Genomic DNA, 21,594 nt, shown 5'->3' with positions numbered 1-21,594 from the left:
CCGAAAAATACGGTACTTTTCCTCTGATTGTTCCGCTCCTGATTTTGGCTTACAGTGTAGTCTGTTAGCTCCTACTTAAAAGACTGTTTGCCTCATTACACTTAAAGGGGTTGTCCACCTTTTTGCAATTGAGTGTCATTAAATATTTTGCACAGTTTGTTTTTTTCCAGGCTTTGTGGTCATAAATCAGCTGAGAAGAGCATAGAGTTACCAACTCCCTTGTTTTCAGAGCTTACTGAATGATTCTCAGTTAACTCATCCAGCAATAGACAGAGGCTATAGAAGTTAAACGCTGACTAATTTTTAACGAAAGCCGTTAAAACAAAACCTGCCATATTCACCTGCTGTCACCCTTGCTCTGAGGTCTGCACTGGGAGTGATGACACTGTTCCTCGTTCTCAGGACTGCTGCAGCCCCTATGACTGGTTGCAGCGGTCAGGTGACTTGAACAGTGCATCATGGGATGTTTCTCACCGAAGGCGGCATTTAAATGTTTATATCCGGGGACATCGAGTCCCTCAACACATTCGCAAAATGGATGTTGGCGAGCTGCCAATGGTAGATGAGGGTGTATAATAAGCCCCCATCATCACCATTAAATAAGAAATCATTAATTTGACCATATACTGCAATATATATATCGAGCAAGCGATTACATGATCGCAGGTTTACGTCCCCTGGAGGGGACTAAAAAAAAGAAAGAATCTGTAAAAAAAAAACAGTTGAAAGTTGAAAAAAAAATAAAGTAATAAAATTAAACAAATAAAAAATAAGTAAAAAAGTAATTAAAATAAAGAAATATAAAAATAAATAATAAAGTAATAAAAATAAAGAAATACAAAAATAAATAAAAAATAAAGAAAGGTGAGCACATTTGTTATGACCGTGTCCGTGAATGCCTGATCTACCAAAATATAACATTTTTTTTCACCTGCAAGATATAAATGGTGAAGGAAAACAAAAAAAAGGCTATAATTGCCATTTTTTGATCACCTCCCCCCTTCAAAAAATGCAATATAAAGCAGTCAGAATGTCCGATTAATCCCAAACTAGCACAAATATAGCCGACATCTCATCCTGCCCCCACACAGCTCCATCAACAGAAAAAAGTTACAGATCTCACAGAATGGCACCACAACCCAATTTTTTTTCCAAGTTTATGAATTAAAAAAAACGAGAAAAAAAACAAGATAATTAAAAAGCCTGGTATCGGGGTAATCCTACTGACCTGGAGAATCATGTAATAGACTCACTTTACCACATATTGAACACCGTAAAAAAAAACACAACAGCGAAATTGCATTTTTACATCCAACTTGGAATTGTATTCCCGTGCACCCCCTATAGCTAAGTCCCTGAGTCTGCCCCTCTAGCTGGGGAGACAGTTACCTCTGCACCCCCTAGCTGTGTCCCCTGAGTTTGCCCTTCTATCTGAGGAGACTGTAACCTCTGCACCCCCTACAGCTATGTCCTTGAGTCTGCCCCTCTAGCTGGGAAGACAGTTACCTCTGCACCCCCTATAGATACGTCCCTGAGTCTGCCCCTCTATCTGAGCAGACGGTAACCTCTGCACCCCCTATAGCTCCATACCTGAGTCTGCCCCTCTAGCTGAGGAGACGGTTACCTCTGCACCCTCTATAGCTACGTCCCCTGAGTCTGCCCCTCTATCTGAGGAGACGGTAACCTCTGCACCCCCTATAGCTACGTCCTTGAGTCTGCCCCTCTATCTGAGGAGACGGTTACCTCTGCACCCCCTATAGCTGCGTCCTTGAGTCTGCCCCTCTAGCTGAGGAGACGGTTACCTCTGCACCCCCTCTAGCTGAGGAGACAGTTACCTCTGCACCCCCTATAGCTGAGTCTCGGAGTCTGCCCCTCTAGCTGAGGAGATGGTTACCTCTGCACCCTCTATAGCTACGTCCCCTGAGTCTGCCCCTCTAGCTGAGGAGACGGTAACCTCTGCACCCCCTATAACTGCGTCCTTGAGTCTGCCCCTCTAGCTGGGGAGACAGTTACCTCTGCACCCCCTATAGCTACTGTACGTCCTTGAGTCTGCCCCTCTATCTGAGGAGACGGTAACCTCTGCACCCCCTATAGCTACGTCCCTGAGTCTGCCCCTCTAGCTGAGGAGACGGTTACCTCTGCACCCCCTCTAGCTGAGGAGACAGTTACCTCTGCACCCCCTATAGCTGAGTCTCTGAGTCTGCCCCTCTAGCTGAGATGGTTACCTCTGCACCCTCTATAACTACGTCCCCTGAGTCTGCTCCTCTAGCTGAGGAGACGGTAACCTCTGCACCCCCTATAGCTGCGTCCTTGAGTCTGCCCCTCTAGCTGAGGAGACGGTTACCTCTGCACCCCCTATAGCTGCGTCCTTGAGTCTGCCCCTCTATCTGAGGAGACGGTAACCTCTGCACCCCCTATAGCTGCGTCCTTGAGTCTGCCCCTCTAGCTGGGGAGACGGTAACCTCTGCACCCCCTATAGCTGCGTCCTTGAGTCTGTCCCTCTAGCTGAGGAGACGGTAACCTCTGCACCCCCTATAGCTGCGTCCTTGAGTCTGCCCCTCTAGCTGAGGAGACGGTAACCTCTGCACCCCCTATAGCTGCGTCCTTGAGTCTGCCCCTCTAGCTGGGGAGACTGTTACCTCAGCACCCCCTATAGCTGTGTCCTTGAGTCTGCCCCTCTATCTGAGGAGACGGTAACCTCTGCACCCCCTATAGCTACGTCCTTGAGTCTGCCCCTCTAGCTGAGGAGACAGTTACCTCTGCACCCCCTATAGCTGCGTCCTTGAGTCTGCCCCTCTAGCTGAGGAGACGGTTACATCTGCACCCCCTCTAGCTGAGGAGACAGTTACCTCTGCACCCCCTACAGCTGAGTCTCTGAGTCTGCCCCTCTAGCTGAGGAGATGGTTACCTCTGCACCCTCTATAGCTACGTCCCCTGAGTCTGCCCCTCTAGCTGAGGAGACGGTAACCTCTGCACCCCCTATAGCTGCGTCCTTGAGTCTGCCCCTCTAGCTGGGGAGACAGTTACCTCTGCACCCCCTATAGCTACGTCCTTGAGTCTGCCCCTCTATCTGAGGAGACGGTAACCTCTGCACCCCCTATAGCTACGTCCCTGAGTCTGCCCCTGTAGCTGAGGAGACGGTTACCTCTGCACCCCCTCTAGCTGAGGAGACAGTTACCTCTGCACCCTCTATAGCTACGTCCCCTGAGTCTGCCCCTCTAGCTGAGGAGACGGTAACCTCTGCACCCCCTATAGCTGCGTCCTTGAGTCTGCCCCTCTAGCTGGGGAGACGGTTACCTCAGCACCCCCTATAGCTGTGTCCTTGAGTCTGCCCCTCTATCTGAGGAGACGGTAACCTCTGCACCCCCTATAGCTACGTCCTTGAGTCTGCCCCTCTAGCTGAGGAGACAGTTACCTCTGCACCCCCTATAGCTGCGTCCTTGAGTCTGCCCCTCTAGCTGAGGAGACGGTTACCTCTGCACCCCCTCTAGCTGAGGAGACAGTTACCTCTGCACCCCCTATAGCTGAGTCTCTGAGTCTGCCCCTCTAGCTGAGGAGATGGTTACCTCTGCACCCTCTATAGCTACGTCCCCTGAGTCTGCCCCTCTAGCTGAGGAGACGGTAACCTCTGCACCCCCTATAGCTACGTCCTTGAGTCTGCCCCTCTAGCTGAGGAGACGTTAACCTCTGCACCCCCTAAAGCTGAGGAGACGGTTACCTCTGCACCCCCTTTAGCTGAGGAGACGGTTACCTCTGCACCCCCTATAGCTGAGTCTCTGAGTCTGCCCCTCTAGCTGGGGAGACAGTTACCTCAGCACCCCCTATAGCTGTGTCCCCTGACTCTGCCCCCCTATTACTGTACCCACAGGTCACGGTCTGTGCTCGGGGTGAGGCTGGCACACTGTACAGCAGGGTTAGTTTTGCCACAACAATACAGGAAGAGAGGAGACATGTGTTGTGTTGCTGTGACAGCAGCCATGACTCCCAGCAGGACTTTATTAGTAATGAGGAGCAGAAGCAGGGGGGTACATACTTTGTGCCGGGTTCTCCCATGATGAGAACTGTGTTGTCCTCACTGTGACCATGCACACCAGAAGATGGCAGCAGCATCATGTCCTATGTGTGGCTTCCCCAGTAGGCCTGGAGAGAAAGAGAGAGAGAGAGCTGCTCCTCCTCCTATGTGAGACAGGAAGCAGCAGGGCCGGGCTTCATCACTGCTTCCCTTCCAGCAGGAGAGCTGAGCTGTCACAGCCGGAAACCAGCCTGCAGCCGGCCATGCCGGTAAGTCAGCCCCTACCATGTCTGTGCCCAGGCTGCAACCGGCTATCAGCCCCCACCATGTCTGTGCTCAGCCTGCAACCGGCTATCAGCCTCCACCATGTCTGTGCCCACCCTGCAGCCAGTAATTCAGCCCCCACCATGTCTGTGCCCAGGCTGCAGCCGGTAAGTCAGCCCCCCACCGTGCCTGTGCCCAGGCTGCAGCCGGTAAGTCAGCCCCCCACCATGTCTGTGCCCAGGCTGCAGCCGGTAAGTCAGCCCCCCACCGTGCCTGTGCCCAGGCTGCTGCCGGTGAGTCAGCCCCCCACCGTGCCTGTGCCCAGGCTGCAGCCGGTAAGTCAGCCCCCCACCGTGCCTGTGCCCAGGCTGCTGCCGGTGAGTCAGCCCCCACCGTGCCTGTGCCCAGGCTGCAGCCGGTAAGTCAGCCCCCCACCGTGCCTGTGCCCAGGCTGCTGCCGGTGAGTCAGCCCCCACCGTGCCTGTGCCCAGGCTGCAGCGGGTAAGTCAGCCCCCCACCGTGCCTGTGCCCAGGCTGCAGCCGGTAAGTCAGCCCCCCACCGTGCCTGTGCCCAGGCTGCAGCCGGTAAGTCAGCCCCCCACCGTGCCTGTGCCCAGGCTGCAGCCGGTGAGTCAGCCCCCCACCGTGCCTGTGCCCAGGCTGCAGCCGGTGAGTCAGCCCCCCACCGTGCCTGTGCCCAGGCTGCAGCCGGTAAGTCAGCCCCCCACCGTGCCTGTGCCCAGGCTGCAGCCGGTAAGTCAGCCCCCCACCGTGCCTGTGCCCAGGCTGCAGCCGGTAAGTCAGCCCCCCACCGTGCCTGTGCCCAGGCTGCAGCCGGTGAGTCAGCCCCCCACCGTGCCTGTGCCCAGGCTGCAGCCGGTGAGTCAGCCCCCCACCGTGCCTGTGCCCAGGCTGCAGCCGGTGAGTCAGCCCCCCACCGTGCCTGTGCCCAGGCTGCAGCCGGTGAGTCAGCCCCCCACCGTGCCTGTGCCCAGGCTGCAGCCGGTGAGTCAGCCCCCCACCGTGCCTGTGCCCAGGCTGCAGCCGGTGAGTCAGCCCCCCACCGTGCCTGTGCCCAGGCTGCGGCCGGTGAGTCAGCCCCCCACCGTGCCTGTGCCCAGGCTGCAGCCGGTGAGTCAGCCCCCCACCGTGCCTGTGCCCAGGCTGCAGCCGGTGAGTCAGCCCCCCACCGTGCCTGTGCTGCATCCATGCACATCAATGCTGACTGCTCGCCTCAGTACAAACGGATCAAAGTTTTAGGTTTTCCTGCATGAGGTCTTGAAAAAAACGCCAGGTGAAAAAAATGATGGTACCTGTCACTTCTTTGAAGCTGCAAACTTGGCACTGTCCGATCAAAAGTCTGCAAAAACACTGAAGGTGAAAAACGCTTAAAAAATCTCCCCAAAAAGGGAGAAGTTTCCGCTTGAATATGATGTCGTTTATAAGCCCCTAAAAAAATAAGCCCCATGTGAATGTGGAAGGTACTTGTGGGATAGTCAGTCTCACTCCCCATTCCATTTGGCTGCTCCGCTCCATTCATCCTTTATGGGGCTGCCAAACGCAGCGCTATGATTTTTTCCGGCAGTCTCCATTCCCAGCCGTTGGACCCTTCAGGTCCATTTAAACTGGCTGACTGTGGTCATTATCATTAAGACATTCGGTGGTCGCTTATCTATTTAGATCGGAGACCGCAGAACGATCGTTAACATGATCGTTCTGTGCAACTAGAACATCATCTGTCAGCAGCACTTCTCCTGTTTATAATGGACAGTGTCAGTGTGCAAGTAGCATAACAATGGTCATGTACGTCACCCACTCATTCAGTGAACACAGGAGTTGTGACAGTGTGTCCTGTGCGCACTGTTACGGTTTAGCAGTCTGCAGTGACACCCAGTGATTGCAGACTTTTCTTCTTAGCCCCTTTAGGTTAAGTAAGGAGAATGTTGCTGACTTTGCTGTGGATCAGTGGTTATTCTCAGCAAAATCTTCTGTGCTCACATGGGACAAGACGTAATTGCAGGAGGGAGGCCAAGACTGTCAGGTTACCAAAGTCTCTGTAGCTGTTTCCACAGGGAAATCAGCAGCAAGATCCATAGTAAAAGTCCGCAGGATTTGTTGCTGATTTGCAGCAGTGGATTGTAATCATAGACTTGGACCCGGTTTGCGCTCGGAGTTTCTTTAGGCCATCTTCACCCAACCTTATAGGGATATTCCCATCTCCACAATGCTATCCCAATATTTAGTAGGTGTAATAATATTAGCAAATCCCTCCACTTAGAAATGTATAGTTCTTCTGATTAGCTATGTTGCTTACTTCTTGCGCAGGGCATTGCAGTAGCTAAGGTATCCATGGTTACAACTGCTATCAACTAACTGTCACTAGATGAGTGGTTGTAACCATGGAGACCTAAGCTACTACAATGCCCTGCACATGGGGTAAGCGACATAGCGAATCGGAAGAACTACACTACATTTCTAATTAGATGTATGTGCTAATATTGTTATTATTACACCTACTACATATTGGGATAGGATCTTGGAGATGGGAATACCCCTTGTAAGGTGATTTTAGTTTACGCGTACAGAGATTTACCTTCTAAAAAAAACCTTGGCGCTGTTAACTTGGATGGATTCTCAGCTCCTTGGCTTTCATTGTTTAACATGAGCTACATTTCTCATAAAAGAACATGTTTTATAGTTTTATGGGTAAGTAAGAAAAACAGCCATAAACATGGATATAACGCTACAAAATGATGGCTTTGCCCATAGCGTTTACATCCATTTCAATAAGCAGCTGTATCTTATATGCAGGGAACGGTCAGAAACGTTTAACCAGGGTGGAGCCCCCCCGTCATTTCATGTATTAAAAATTCTGTACTAATGACTTCCTAAAATGGGGTTCTCAGAGAACAGATTAAATAAAAAAGTCATCAAAAATAAATTCTATGGGGTCCATTATACTCTATGGAGCAATATATGGGGCCCACTATCTTGTATGGAGGACTGTGTGGGCCCCATTATTCTGTATGGAGGACTGTGTGGGCCCCATTATTCTGTATGGAGGACTGTGTGGGCCCCATTATTCTGTATGGAGGACTGTGTGGGCCCCATTATTCTGTATGGAGGACTATGTGGAGCCATTATTCTGTATGGAGGACTATGTGGAGCCATTATTCTGTATGGAGGACTATGTGGGGCCATTATTCTGTATGGAGGACTATGTGGAGCCCATTATTCTGTATGGAGGACTATGTGGGGCCATTATTCTGTATGGAGGACTATGTGGAGCCCATTATTCTGTATGGAGGACTATGTGGAGCCCATTATTCTGTATGGAGGACTATGTGGAGCCCATTATTCTGTATGGAGGACTGTGTGGAGCCCATTATTCTGTATGGAGGACTGTGTGGAGCCCATTATTCTGTATGGAGGACTGTGTGGAGCCCATTATTCTGTATGGAGGACTGTGTGGGGCCCATTATTCTGTATGGCGGACTGTGTGGGGCCCATTATTCTGTATGGCGGACTGTGTGGGGCCCATTATTCTGTATGGCGGACTGTGTGGGGCCCATTATTCTGTATGGCGGACTGTGTGGGGCCCATTATTCTGTATGGCGGACTGTGTGGGGCCCATTATTCTGTATGGCGGACTGTGTGGGGCCCATTATTCTGTATGGCGGACTGTGTGGGGCCCATTATTCTGTATGGCGGACTGTGTGGGGCCCATTATTCTGTATGGCGGACTGTGTGGGGCCCATTATTCTGTATGGCGGACTGTGTGGGGCCCATTATTCTGTATGGCGGACTGTGTGGGGCCCATTATTCTGTATGGCGGACTGTGTGGGGCCCATTATTCTGTATGGCGGACTGTGTGGGGCCCATTATTCTGTATGGCGGACTGTGTGGGGGCGGCCCGCTGTGCCGTGTGGAGGACTGTGTGGGGGCGGCCCGCTGTGCCTTAGGGAGCAATATACGAAAACCTGGAGCCGGCCCTGCTGGCATGGATCCTTCAGTCGATGTGATCGCAGAAAGCCATCTGATCGAACTTTTGGGCCGGATTGTGGCTCTTAAATGCCGCTGTCAGTGATTGACAGCGGCATTTAAGATGTTAACAACAGTGCCTCTCCAATCCTGAGATGCGGCCACCTCTTCCATGTATAGAAATCTAGTCCTTTTGGCGAAGTGGGTGTGGACCTCAAGAAAACACCCACAGAGAAGCATTAAGGGCCACGCCCAGGTCTACCGCCAGAGCGGAGAGGCGCAGGAACAAAAGGAAAAACAACGCCGGATTCAGGAGAACAGTGGCATTTACACCAGGGAAAAATTACATATTTATGGCGAGTGATTGGTTCTTTTTTTAATGTTTGAAAATGGGGTGCAGTGTTTCAGATTTTGTGTTTGGGCCCAGACAGATGTATAATAAGATTTGAGTAGACAAAATCGGGACATTTAAACCCCATTCTGTTGATGCCTGCTGCCCCCCAAAACCCCTATGACCACCTACTACTGCGCCTCCTGCAGTTTTTGCCAGAGATCTTAGGAACCTGGTCACACCCCTGGGCGTACACATATGCATTGCAGGTTTCTTGCTACACTACAAAGAAAAGGCAATTACGACACCCATAAGTCATTTTCATAAAAAAGCAAAGAGCAAAAATAAAAATCTTTTATAGCCACTTGTGCAGAATACAAAAGAAAATAAAGCATCGCATTTTGTCTTGAAACCATAAAAACCTATAAAAGCTTCCCTTTTGTAGACTCCTATAAATTTATAAATAATCCCTTTAATTACAAGAAAGTGTGGGAAAGATCGACTGGTAATGTAGTTGTAGGAAGCTTCGAGAGCATGTCACAACTAGTGATGAGCGAACGTGCTCGGATAAGGGGTTGTCCGAGGGCGCTCTGGTGCTATTCGGGTGCCTTCGGCGCACTCGAAAAATGTGTTCATGTGCCTGCGGCTGCATGTCTCACAGCTGATAGACAGCCGCAACACATGCAGGGATTGCCTAACAGCCACGAGACATGCAGCCACAAGGACTCAAACACATTTTTCGAGCACGCCGAAGATAGACGAGTAGTGTTGAGCATTCTGATACTGAAATATCGGGTATCAACCGATATTCGCGGTATCTGAGTTCCGATACTTTTAGAATATCGAATACCGGAATCGGAAGTTCCCATAATGCCTGCGCTCTGCAGTGTCTCTGAAGGATGACAAGCTGGATGGCAGCGCTCAGCTGCGATCCAGCCTGTCACCAGAATGCCATCCCAGCGTGAGAGAATTCTCCTGCTCTCACGGCGCTGTCAGTGACGTGCATGAGGTGAGCCGAGTTCATTGGACTTGACTAGTGTTGAGCCACCCCCGTAGTGTTCGGGTTCGTTTCGGTTCGTCGAACACCGGGATGTTCGTGGAACTGTTCGTCGAACACCGTTAAAACCAATGGCAGGCAAATAAAAACACATAGAAAACACCTTCAAAGGTGTCCAAAAGCTGACAAACTGCTCAGAAGACACTCTCTTTAAAAAAGCCGGCCGGCAATTCAGCATTGGTACCCGACAATTTAGAATATAAAGAATAGAGCATCACACATAGATTAGATAGATAGAAACATGTCAGTCACATATATAAGAAGTACAGTAACCGTAAGGTACCTTTACTTTCAAAGCGTCATGTCAAGGCTCGTCTACAGTTTGCTCATGATCACTTGGAGGACTCTGAGACAGACTGGTTCAAGGTTCTATGGTCTGATGAGACCAAGATCGAGATCTTTGGTGCCAACCACACACGTGACGTTTGGAGACTGGATGGCACTGCATACGACCCCAAGAATACCATCCCTACAGTCAAGCATGGTGGTGGCAGCATCATGCTGTGGGGCTGTTTCTCTGCCAAGGGGCCTGGCCATCTGGTCCGCATCCATGGGAAGATGGATAGCACGGCCTACCTGGAGATTTTGGCCAAGAACCTCCGCTCCTCCATCAAGGATCTTGAGATGGGTCGTAATTTCATCTTCCAACAAGACAACGACCCAAAGCACACAGCCAAGAAAACCAAGGCCTGGTTCAATAGGGAAAAAGTCAAGGTGTTGGAGTGGCCTAGTCAATCTCCTGACCTTAACCCAATTGAAAACTTATGGAAGGAGCTCAAGAATAAAGTCCACATGAGACACCCAAAGAACCTAGATAACTTGGAGAAGATCTGCATGGAGGAGTGGGCCAAGATAACTCCACAGACCTGTGCCGGCCTGATCAGGTCTTATAAAAGACGATTATTAGCTGTAATTGCAAACAAGGGTTATTCCACAAAATATTAAACATAGGGGTTGTATAATAATTGACCCACACTTTTATGTTTAAAATTTTATAAAATTCAACTGAGCAACATAACTTTTTGGTTTGTAAGATTTATGCTTCTGTTCATAAAACCTACTCTCTTTTGCAGTTTGAAGGCTCTAACTTATTTGCATCTTATCAAACCAGCTAAATCTGCAGGGGGTTGAATACTACTTGTAGGCACTGTGTATATGTATATATATATATATATATATATATTTGTCTAGTTTGGAAAGTTATGAAACTTTGCAAAACACTTTATTAGGGAATTTGTCTTCATTCCTGTAAAAAAAAAAAAAAAAATATGATTCAAGTGGCTTCCAAACCTCTACTTTTCCCCAGTCTATTTCCCTGCCTTCAACTGCACTGATATCAGAATGTACTCATTTGGAATACAGATGATGACAGGGTCAGATGAGCACGTGTCCTCTTCTGAATGTTCTGCTTATCAGAGCACTCTACTGCAGCAGCAGCCCATCCGCAGAGCTCTCACACGAGCCTATGTTTTCTCGTGAGAGAATCGGGCATATTAATCGGAGTGTGATCCGATGCTCTCGCATGAGAGAATTGCAGCACAGGTGTGGAGAAGATGGAGAAATTAATTTCTCCATTGTCTCTATGCACATGCACTCGGATGACATCTGAGTGCAGTCTAATGTTTCACACGAACCCATAGACTTGTATTGGGTGGATGCGCGGATCTGCACTGCCCCATAGTATAACATTGGTTGAAGTGCTGTCTGATTAAAACAGTGTGAGCGAGCCCTTAGGGAGACACGAGTGCTGATCTGACGCTGTCAATGCCATCACTTGTAAATGATTACATCCTGATATTAGTGCAGCTGAAGGCAGGGGAATAGTCTGGGGGGAAAGCAGTGGGGTGGAAACCACTTACAAGCAATTGTTTTTACAGGATTTAAAGGGAATCTGTGAGCAGGTCACCTGAGGGCAGCATATTATAGATAAAAAGACCCTGATTCCTGCAATGTGTCACTTAGTTTACTCGGTGCAATTGTGATACAATAAGAGTTTTTAGATGTAGCAGAGCTCAGAAAGCTAACCCCGCCCACACCAGGCTCTCTGTGTACATTGTATACAGTGAGCTGCTAATCAGTGCTGGGGGCGGAGTCGGACCAGGTCTCGCTCAGTGATAAGCTCCTGCTGATAACACACTCGTATGGAAACGGCACACAGCCTAGTAAGTGATACATTGCTGGAATCAGTGTCTCAGCCCCTACCCCATGCTGCCTCAGATTATATAGCAAAAATCTGCTGACAGATTCCCTTTTAAGACCATTCCCTCTAAAAAGTGATTTGGAAAGTTTTATAACGTTTCAAGCTGGACAGAATTTCTTAAAAGTTTAACTCTATAAATATCATCACTGGTTAAACGCCGTTTAAAGATATCTGAATCCCCATTAAAGGGATATTCCCACAATATCAATCACAGCTCAGTGGCTTAAAATCCAAAAATAAAGATGTCAATTGCAATCAATTTCCAAAATTGCTCGCTGCTTCGGCTACTGAAAAACCCCAAGTCAGAGGTTTTTCCTTAGCTGGTTGCCCTTGGATACGTCCTGTAGTAATTTCCTGAGAGGTCGCACATGCTCAGTGAATGCGGCCTATTCCTCTTCCTGGTTTGCATATGTATTTGTATAGTCCTCACTGTACAAGTTGGACATGACAACTGTGCTCGTGCTCCTGCCTAAAGAGGGACCGTTCTCCTCCTCTCTCCTACCCAAGAATACAATATAAACACAACCGGGCCTTTATCAATGCTGTCTAATGGAGAAACTGTCTCTGTTGCCCATAGCAACCAATCAGAACTCGGCTTTCATTTTTTAAACCTCTTTTCTAAAATGAAAGCTGCCCTGTGATTGGTTGCTATGGGCAACAGAGACAGGGTTTAGAGCTAGGAGAGAACATATAAGGGAATATATTGGAGGATTAGAAACCTTTACACACGGAGAGCCTAGAATTAGATTAATTGATATATTACAAACTATGCCCAGCCTGCGCCATGTCGCCACTAACTGACCACAGAGCAGTTGAAAGAATAGCTTTGACACTGAAAACGGAGCTGTCCAAGCGTAAGGACACGCCCCCAGTGCCCTTCCACCCTAATTTGCATACGACTTCTACACTAGATTTCTCAAGACTGGCATATCGGATCTCTACTTAAAAGGTATCCTTTTTATTGGGGGACAAGCGCCTGTACAGCCATACCATTACTTCAATATGTAAAATGTCTTGACAGGATCCCTTTAAGTCATATAGTTTCCTATTATTGAGGCAGACACGAGATGGAATTGAACTCGTGGTTCATCCTTGCACCATATATTAGTAGGCAGAGTTATAATATGATCACACTTTAAGGGGGTATTCACATTAAGGACATTTATATACCATAAAGGCCTGATTGATGCAGGTCCTATCTCTCCAGCACCACCAGGAATGGGAAGGTGAGGTCTCCGTTTTCCACGATGTGAGACAGGGCCCTGTTCTATGGGACCCCACACCTATCAGTGTTTTACAGCATATCCCGGGGATATGCCTTAAATGTCCTAGATGGGAACATCCCTTTAATGTCCGTGACACCACTGCAAAACTGCAACCTTCAATGGTTCCTGGAAAAAAAAAAAATCACCATAGGGTTGTGTAAGGTAAGTCCAGGTTTTGTTGCTGTATGGTTAAAATGTGACCATGTTGCGAGCGTCTGTAACTGGTCACTAGGTACATGGGGTCCAATTCATTATTGCAATTGTCTTTTTTTTATCTAGTTTTTGGCACCATTTAGCCTGTTGTTGTTTGTGGGGTTTTCTTTGTTTGTCATTGTGGGCAGGGTTTGGTGTTTCCAGATCCTTTTGGCTAATTCATCATTTGCGACTTTCGTCCCCCCCACATGCACTCTCGTCCCCCCCACATGCACTCTCGTCCCCCCCACATGCACTCTCGTCCCCCCACATCGTCTTCCCTTATCTAATTTTTGCACATTTCTCCAAAACATCCTTTAACAAGGTAAAAGGCAGAAATAAAGACCATTTTTGCTTTTGCGCAATATTCATAAACCGCCATTTGGAATAATTTGCTGTAAAAAAAAAAAAAAAGTCAACGAATACCATAGGATGAAAATAACTTATTGATTTGAATAGGTGGCAAATGTGCAGTACCCGGCCGCGGCCACTATACAGTCGTAACTGAGCAGTGCCCACCGCCGCCCATACCGGGAAAGGAAAAAATCCTCTAAGTTGTTGGGTCACAGCGCCCATATATTACATGGTTTGATGTAACAATTTCTAATTTCTCTTCCAGAAGGAAGAGTTTTACGTGGACATGACCTGTGAGGGTTGTTCGAATGCTGTGATCAGTGTACTTTCTCGGCTCGGAGGTAAAGATTCTTTAAAATTTACGAGTAGGTGTTTACTTGTTATGTGGAAAGCTGTCCTCCAGGATCATATGTTACCAGTATCAGATCGGTGGGGCTCAGTACTCGGGACCCAAACCGACCAGCTGATTGCAGCTCCTGAAAGCAAATGGCGTAAAGATCCGGGACACCACAGCTCCATACACACCATAGTGGTCGCTCTAGGGTACTGCAGCTTAACTCCAATTTGAGTGAATGAAGTTGAGCTGCAGTACCCCAGAATGGCCACTACACAGTGTATGGAGCTGTGGTATTCGGGGTATCTACACGGTTTACTTCCCGGCTGGCACAGGACCTGCAAACACCTGATTGAGGGGGTCGCCTGATATTGATAACCTCTCCTAAGGAAAGATCAGAATGACTACTTTAACCTTCCTGACATAGGATGTAACAATACGTTCTGCATCAGATCCACAAGTATGGGGCTGGCTCAAGAGCTGAGCCCGCACCCAGCAGATGTCGGCTGTGTACCAGCAGCAACCTGAGCTGGCTCAGAATCGGCCCCCTACAATGAGATTGCAGGGTGCTGATGGGATGTCATAGCAGCCAAGGACCTGATTAAGGCCTCCATGGCTGCAATCTTAGTTCTGTAAATCCCAGCCTGTGGGTTGGGCACCATAGGAGAACGTCATTTTAAAAAAAAAAAAATAAAAATACAGTAGTATTGTGTAAAGAATAAATAATCAAACCGTCGCAGGTTCGGGTCCCATAGTGGGACCAAAAAAGTTTTTAAAAAATATTTTTAAAAAAATGAATTAAAAAATTCGAATTAACCTTCCCCTTTTTAAAAGTTTGCAAATATATAGAAAGAAAAAAAAATAAAGCATAAACTTATCCCTAAAAGTTCCATATCTCAAAATATAAAATGAATCAACCCATACGGTAAATGCTGTAAAGAGAAAAAAAAATATGAAATGCCAGAATTGATAAAATATTTCTTTAAAAAAATGCAATAAAAAGATTAATATCTATCCCAAAATGATATCAATAAAAAATGTCAGCTGGCAACGTAAAAAAAAAAAAAAAAACACTGTCGATGAGAAAAATATAAAAAAAATCCAGATCTCAAAAAATGGCAAAACAAACTGATTATTTTTTTTTATATATATTTTTCACCATTATACAAGTTTGATATTGTCAAAATCATGTTGGCAGGTAATTTTTACCATACAATAAATACCATAAAAAAAAATTTAAAACAAATGACTCATGCCGTTATCAAAAGGAAATCAATGTTCTTCACTTCACCCGTCAGTGATTTTAATGTTCTGACGAATCATTTAAAAGTTTAGCATTGTCAAATCTTAAAAAAAAAATGAAATAATAAAAAATTCAGCTCTGCGCTCGCTGCCAAAAATAAAATGAAAAGACAAGGAAATGACTCCCTACTGAATGTCATAAAATAATAAAACTACAGGAAATTATTCTGGTTCGCCATTAGCCAGGAGAGTGGAAACAATTAGGCCCCGTCAGACAGATTTAACAGTATTACCAATGGACAATTAAAAATTAGTATGAAAAGAAAGAACTGAAGTTAACGCTATAAGTAATGGTTGCATACAAAAGAAAAACTCAGTTTCTTAAAGAAACACTAAAGTTTGAAACATTCTAGGATCCAAAGGGTAACGTTTCTCCTTGTCGAGTGACAAGCCAGGCCTGGCATGTCAGAGTGAGGAGACTTTTAGGCCATGCATGCTCCTCTGAGAAATTAAATATGCAAATTGCCTCTTCAGAGAGGAAGAGGACTAGAACTCTAGCGCCACCTATAGAAAGCAGCAATTCTAAAAGTCAATAATGAACCTTGCCACATGATTTAGGATAAAAGCCAAACCAGAATTTCTATTTGAAGACTCATGTTTCAGGGTGTTGCCCCCACATCAGTGTAAAGTATGAGATCTGATTTGGCTCGGTGAGTGGCTTACGACTGGGATGCATCTCAGGCCTGGTTTGTCACTCTCCACAAGGAGAAAGTTACCTGTTAGATCCCAGTCTTAAGCCTTCCACCTAGCCAAATCAGATCTCGTACTTTGCACTGATGAGGGGCAACATCCCGAAACATCAGGAGATAACTGTAAGTCTGTAAGTTTTTTTTTGCATGTTCCTGAAAGAAATGGTGTTTTAGTAAGATTGCAACGGGCCGAGGAGTTTCCTGCAAATCTGATTTTTGGTAATTAAATAGCTAATAAAAGTTGATTTAATGGGAATTTCAAGTGTTGAACACCAACTGATCCAATATCGATGACCTATACTGTAGATGGGTCATAAATATTGGAAGTCTGGAAAACCCCTTTAAATTCAGTGTATACATGGTATACAGCAAGCTCCCTCTAGTGGCAACTACTGGCAGCATTTTTTGTTTTAAATGGAATCTGTCCCCAGTCAGTTTTTTGCTGCCCCATCTGAGAGCAGCATGATATAAAGTCAGAGAGTCTGATTCCAGCGATGTATCACTTACTGGACCGCTTGCTGCAGTTTTGATAAAATCCTTGTTTTATCTGCTGCAGATCTAGCAGTTCTCTGAATGTTGAGATTTCTTAATATATTTCTTAGCTTTCACTGCAATATGAGACCAGATCAACGTAGATCTGTCGCTAGATTTCACAATATTAAAAAGACCTATTAGACCTGATCAGGCTGGTGTACTTACTTTGATAATTCTGATCAGTCTGCTGTACAATGTTCTTTTTGAAAGTTAAACCGACTCTCCACCCACTCAACCTAACTGACAGCCACACCCACACCACTGATTGGCAGCTTTCTGTGTTCACTGACCAATCATTGGTGGGGGCAGAGTTATACAGAGCTCATGCATATCAAGGACTACATGGCACTAGTCCTCTAGTGATAAAATCGTTGTAGATTAGCAAAACTACAGCAAGCAGCCCAGTAAGTGACATATCACTGGAATCAGACTCTCAGCCCCTGCATCATGCTGCTCTCAGATTATATGGCAAAAACTAGCTGACAGATTCCCTTTAAATCTCATGGGGATTGTATTGTATAACCACATACATACCGTTTATATGAGTGTCGCTGCTGTGCTGACCGTGTATTATATACACCTCGAGCGCTACTCATTTATTGATCTAAGTTGTTTCTCCTTCAGATGTTCAGTATGAAATTGATTTGCCGAACAAGAAGGTGGTGATCGAGTCCGGTAATCACTCCGCGGACCAATTGCTGGAGACCCTGAAGAAGACTGGAAAAGAAGTGAAACACTTATGTACCAAATAATATGGCGCCGGAGGAAGAGTGAGACGGTGAGAGCTCATGGCTCTTTAAACAAATTCTAACAATAAAACATGCCCTAGTGTTCCTTCTCTTTAAAGGGGTTGTTCAGAACTTACCCCTTCACGACATGCGCAGTACATGTACTGCACATGCTGTGTCCCCCTGTTTTGGTGCGGGCTCCGGCGATGAGCCTGCACTTTTCCAGGCACATGACAGCTGATCTATACAGCCGACATGTTCCCTGGTGGAATCACGATCCAATTGCTGCTGTTAACCAGTTAAATGCTGCTGCCAATCTCTGACAGGGGCATTTAACTCGCGCTTCCGGGAAGCGCATCGTTGGCTTCGCCTGTTGGCGACCGCGTCACATGATTGCGGGTCACTGATGGGTTGGCATTGCAATCCGGGGTCAGGATGAGACCCCTGCGGTTGTCATAGCCGATCTGCTATGAGCGCCACCCAGCGGCCTGCTATGTGTAACACAGGCGATCGCAGCTTCTAGTCCCCCATGGAGACTATTGAAGCAAGTAAAAAGTAAAAAAAATGTTTTTAAAAAAATATAAAAGTTTTTAAATCCTCCCCATTCAAAATAAAACAATAAAAAATATACACACATTTGGGATCGCCGAGTTCAGAATCGCCCGATCTATCAATATATAAAAATATTTCAGTCAGTAAACGGCGTAACGATAAAAAAAAATCTAAACGCCAGAATTAAGTTTTTTTGGTCGCCGCAACATTGCAATAATGGGCGATCAAAACATCGTATCTACCCCAAAATAGTATAAATAAAAACGTCAGCTTGGCATGCAAAAAATAAGCCCTCACCCTGCCCCAGATCCCGAAAAATGGAAACGATACGGGTGTCGGAAAATGGCACGTTTTTTTTTTGTTTTGTTTTTTTTTTTAACAAACTTTGAATTTTTTTCACCACTTAAATAAAAAAAAAAGAACCTATACATGTTTGGTGTCTACGAACTTGTAATGACCTGGAGAATAATAATAGCAGGTCAGTTTTAGCATTCAGTGAACATGGAAAGAAAAAAAAAAAAAGCAATAGTTGAATTGCACATGTTTTGCAGTTTCACCACACTTGGAATTTTTCTCCCCGTTTTCCAGTACAAGATATGGTAAAACCAATGGTGGCGTTCAAAAGTACAACTCACATGGCCATATTGACCGAAAAATAAAAAAAAGTTATGGCTCTGGGAAGAAGGGGAGCAAAAAAACAAAAGCGCAAAAAACTGAAAAGGGCTGCAGCGTGAAGGGGTTAACATTGATAATAGGTCATCAATGTCTGATCGGTGGGGGTGCGACAACTCGCCGATCAGTTGTTCCCGGTGTCGGCAGCGTCCGGAGCAACACAGGACAGCTCCGTCATCAGAACAGTGGCCGCGGCCCGGTACTGCACATCTGCCCCTTATCGATATGAATGGGTGGAGGATGTACCGACAGAGCTGTGCTGTGCAGTTCTACCCGCCGCAGACACCGGGAACAGCTGATCGGCAGAAGTGCCGGGTGTCGCACCCCCACCGATCAGACATTTATGACCTATCCTTAGGACAGGCCATCACTGTTAAAGTCCTGAACATCCACTTTAAAGGGAAACTGTCAGTAGGAACGTGCCTAGGAAATCTGAGGTCCTACAGAATAATATTTCAGAGAGTCAGATTTGTATATGAATAAAATCCGAATTTCCCCCCAACAGCTCCGGTATTTTTAGAAGCCTGCTACCCCACCCTATCTGTAGTACTTCAGGCTTCCTATTAGGGTATGTTCACATTTCACTTTTGCCACTCATTGTTGCACCAAAAAAAGTAGTGTTTCTCTGTACCAGCAGAGTGAATGACACTTCTGAAATCTCATGCATGCTGCTTATTTTTTCCTTGTAAATTTAAACCATCAATTAAGTTTTTTGGGGTTTTTTTTCCGCTCTGCGGCACATAAATCCTTTAAGCATTTTTTGCAGATTTTTTTTGTTCACTCATTCAAATGAATGGGGAAAAAAAGGCGGCGAAAATGGACATAAAAGCACGCACGTATTGTACATGGCGTTTTTCCTGCCAATCATTCTAGTGTTTGGTGCAAATACTCAACATGTGCAAGTATTCTTTATTCACACTTCAGTTTTTCTTGTATGTGAAAAAAATGGATCGTTTTCCTCAATGTTTGATCAGTTTGTCTGTATAAACCATCTCACAGATTATAATGGATATGTGAAAAACAGGGATGTCTGTATGGGGCCTAACAGTTCCACCACCTGAAACCTAAAGGGGTTAATAACTGATCCCCCCATTGATAGGATAGGGGATCAGTTCAGCATTCTGCTGCAAATAATTCTCTTACGAGTTAAACTAAAAAAAATATATAAAGAAATCTCCTAAATGTTTCTGAGGAGCTCAGCCATGTTTCCATTCCTTCTGCTCCCTGGCTGTAAGAGCTCGTTCAGACGCAGCATTTTTGACACAGCTTTTTACATTAAAAATTCAATGCAAGTTGAATCAGCTGGGAAGGGGTTAAAAAAAAAAAAGAAGAAGCCTCTTCTACTCAACTTTCCTCTGCCCTCTGTATCCATCCTGCCATCACCCATCCTCCAATCAGCTCTTCTTTCTTTCAACTACTTCTTCCATTGATAAGGCGCCATGTCGTCACGTTCGGGAGTGGGGGGTTGGTGGAGAGGAAAAAAGTTTGCCATCATGTGACCGCAAGTATGTGATTTGCATACTCTGGCCACATTCCCACTAGACGTGTCTCAATTAATTTGTATTGAGCGAGGCCATGCAAGTCTAGTCTGCACGTGACCAATATTGCTGGAACGGCATTGTCAATCGTCACCAAACCTTCAGATCGAGAAGGGGTTGTCCTAGTAGTGGACAACCTCTTTAAATGCATGTTTTTGGGGCTAAAATATTTCTTACAGTTGGATTTCTCTAAAAACTTTCCTCCTTTTGCCTCCTGTATCCTCTGTGTTGCACTATTGCTATTGAAAATGCGTCAACCTGCTATGACTGCTTTTGTCATCCTTATCTGTCTTTTTCTGAGCTCCTCTCGGCTGATTTATGACCACTGACCACATCAAAGTGAAATGTGCTGGGAAACAAAGAGGCTGTAAAAGCCGAACGTTGCACCATTATTAATGAAACCGAGTTGCAAAAAATGATTTTTAGCCTTCACCTAAGATCTTTTCTGGTTTGCACTCAAGGTCGTCCTTCTCAGAAGTACATCGTCCTGTGTAAACAATGACAGATCGTTCAGTGCATGTCTGAAGCGCAGTCGCAAACTCTGTGACTGCTAATCAAGCAGCTGAACGGCCGTCATTTAATGCCACAAGTTGTGTAATGTAAAGTACCCTTAGTGTGAGGATTATAATTTTTATCAAAGGGGTTGTCCATTACTCAGACAACCTCTTCTGAAACCCTTTGTTTCCCCCCTAGTAATATAATAACACCTATACTCCCCTCCGGTGTCTGTGTTGTTCCAGCAGTCAGCTCTTGTTCTCCCGGGGATTGCATAACATTATGTCACTCAATCCCTGAGGCCAATCAGCGTCGGCTTCACACACTCCTCCTGCTGATGTAGATGACATCCTGAGGAAGTCAGAGCTGCAGCTGCTCTCTCACTACCTCTAGATTTCTTGAGGAGGGGAGAGTGAAGCCAGCACTGATTGGCCTCAGGGATCGTGTGACATAATGGTGTTATGCGATCCCTGGGAGAGAGAGTGCTGACACCAGAGCTGAGTATGTGTTATTATTTTACTGAAGGGGAAACTAAAGTTTTCAGAAGGAGCTGTCCACGTGGACAACCCTTTTAATTTGAAAGACCACCAACTTCAATTTTTTAAAGTGATTTAAAGCCCCTGAATGGCATCTAGACACTATTGAGGCTCCCAAAGGTTTCCGTGTTTACATGTAGCCCCCAGATAGCGTTGTTCTTCGGTCTCCGGCAGTTTGGATCTTCTGTACGGTTCTGTATGGAAACACAGTACAAAGAATATCAGAATATTCCATTTTTTTCCATTTTCTCCTTTAAATTCTTCAAGTTTGATTCAATTTGATAATTCTTTATCTTTCAGATCTGAGAATAAACTGCGCTGTCATAGACGTATGGCACTTATATCCCAACCTTTTATGGAGAGAGAGTGGAATCGGGGACCTTGTCTGTATGTTCGTTAGTTGTCAGGATTTCTGAGAATCTGATTATATTAGTGACCGTGGGTTACGCACAGTTGAAATGGATTTGCTATTTTAAGTGCCTCTGTTTTTGGTCTTAAAAATGTAAAAAAAATGCATAGAAAGCCTGTAGTTTGTTGTAATAAAGTAATACAATGTAA

The 21,594-nt window shown here is 46.0% G+C and overlaps 2 protein-coding genes across 3 annotated transcripts in view; one reads left to right on the top strand and one right to left on the bottom strand.

Moving 5' to 3' along the window:
* Positions 1-4,193, bottom strand: part of G3BP1 (G3BP stress granule assembly factor 1) — a 24,044-nt gene extending 19,851 nt beyond the window's left edge. For both annotated transcript variants that reach the window (XM_073649834.1, XM_073649835.1), the window contains exon 1: positions 4,034-4,193. In XM_073649834.1, the coding sequence (XP_073505935.1) occupies positions 4,034-4,113 (80 nt within the window). In that variant the 5' untranslated portion in view covers positions 4,114-4,193. The remainder of the gene's footprint in view (positions 1-4,033) is intronic.
* ATOX1 (antioxidant 1 copper chaperone) lies at positions 4,128-21,594 on the top strand. Its single transcript, XM_073649837.1, has 4 exons — positions 4,128-4,281; positions 13,922-13,997; positions 17,140-17,293; positions 21,337-21,594. Exons 1-3 carry the CDS (start codon positions 4,276-4,278, stop codon positions 17,265-17,267), a joined length of 210 nt encoding a protein of 69 aa, XP_073505938.1. The 5' UTR covers positions 4,128-4,275; the 3' UTR covers positions 17,268-17,293; positions 21,337-21,594.

The sequence above is a fragment of the Phyllobates terribilis genome, unplaced genomic scaffold (genome assembly GCF_046119375.1).
Source record: "Phyllobates terribilis strain yellow unplaced genomic scaffold, ASM4611937v1 Scaffold_10__3_contigs__length_209671492, whole genome shotgun sequence".
NCBI lineage: Eukaryota > Metazoa > Chordata > Amphibia > Anura > Dendrobatidae > Phyllobates > Phyllobates terribilis.
Note: the sequence above shows the minus strand (reverse complement) of the source record. Positions and strands in the feature narration are given on the sequence as shown.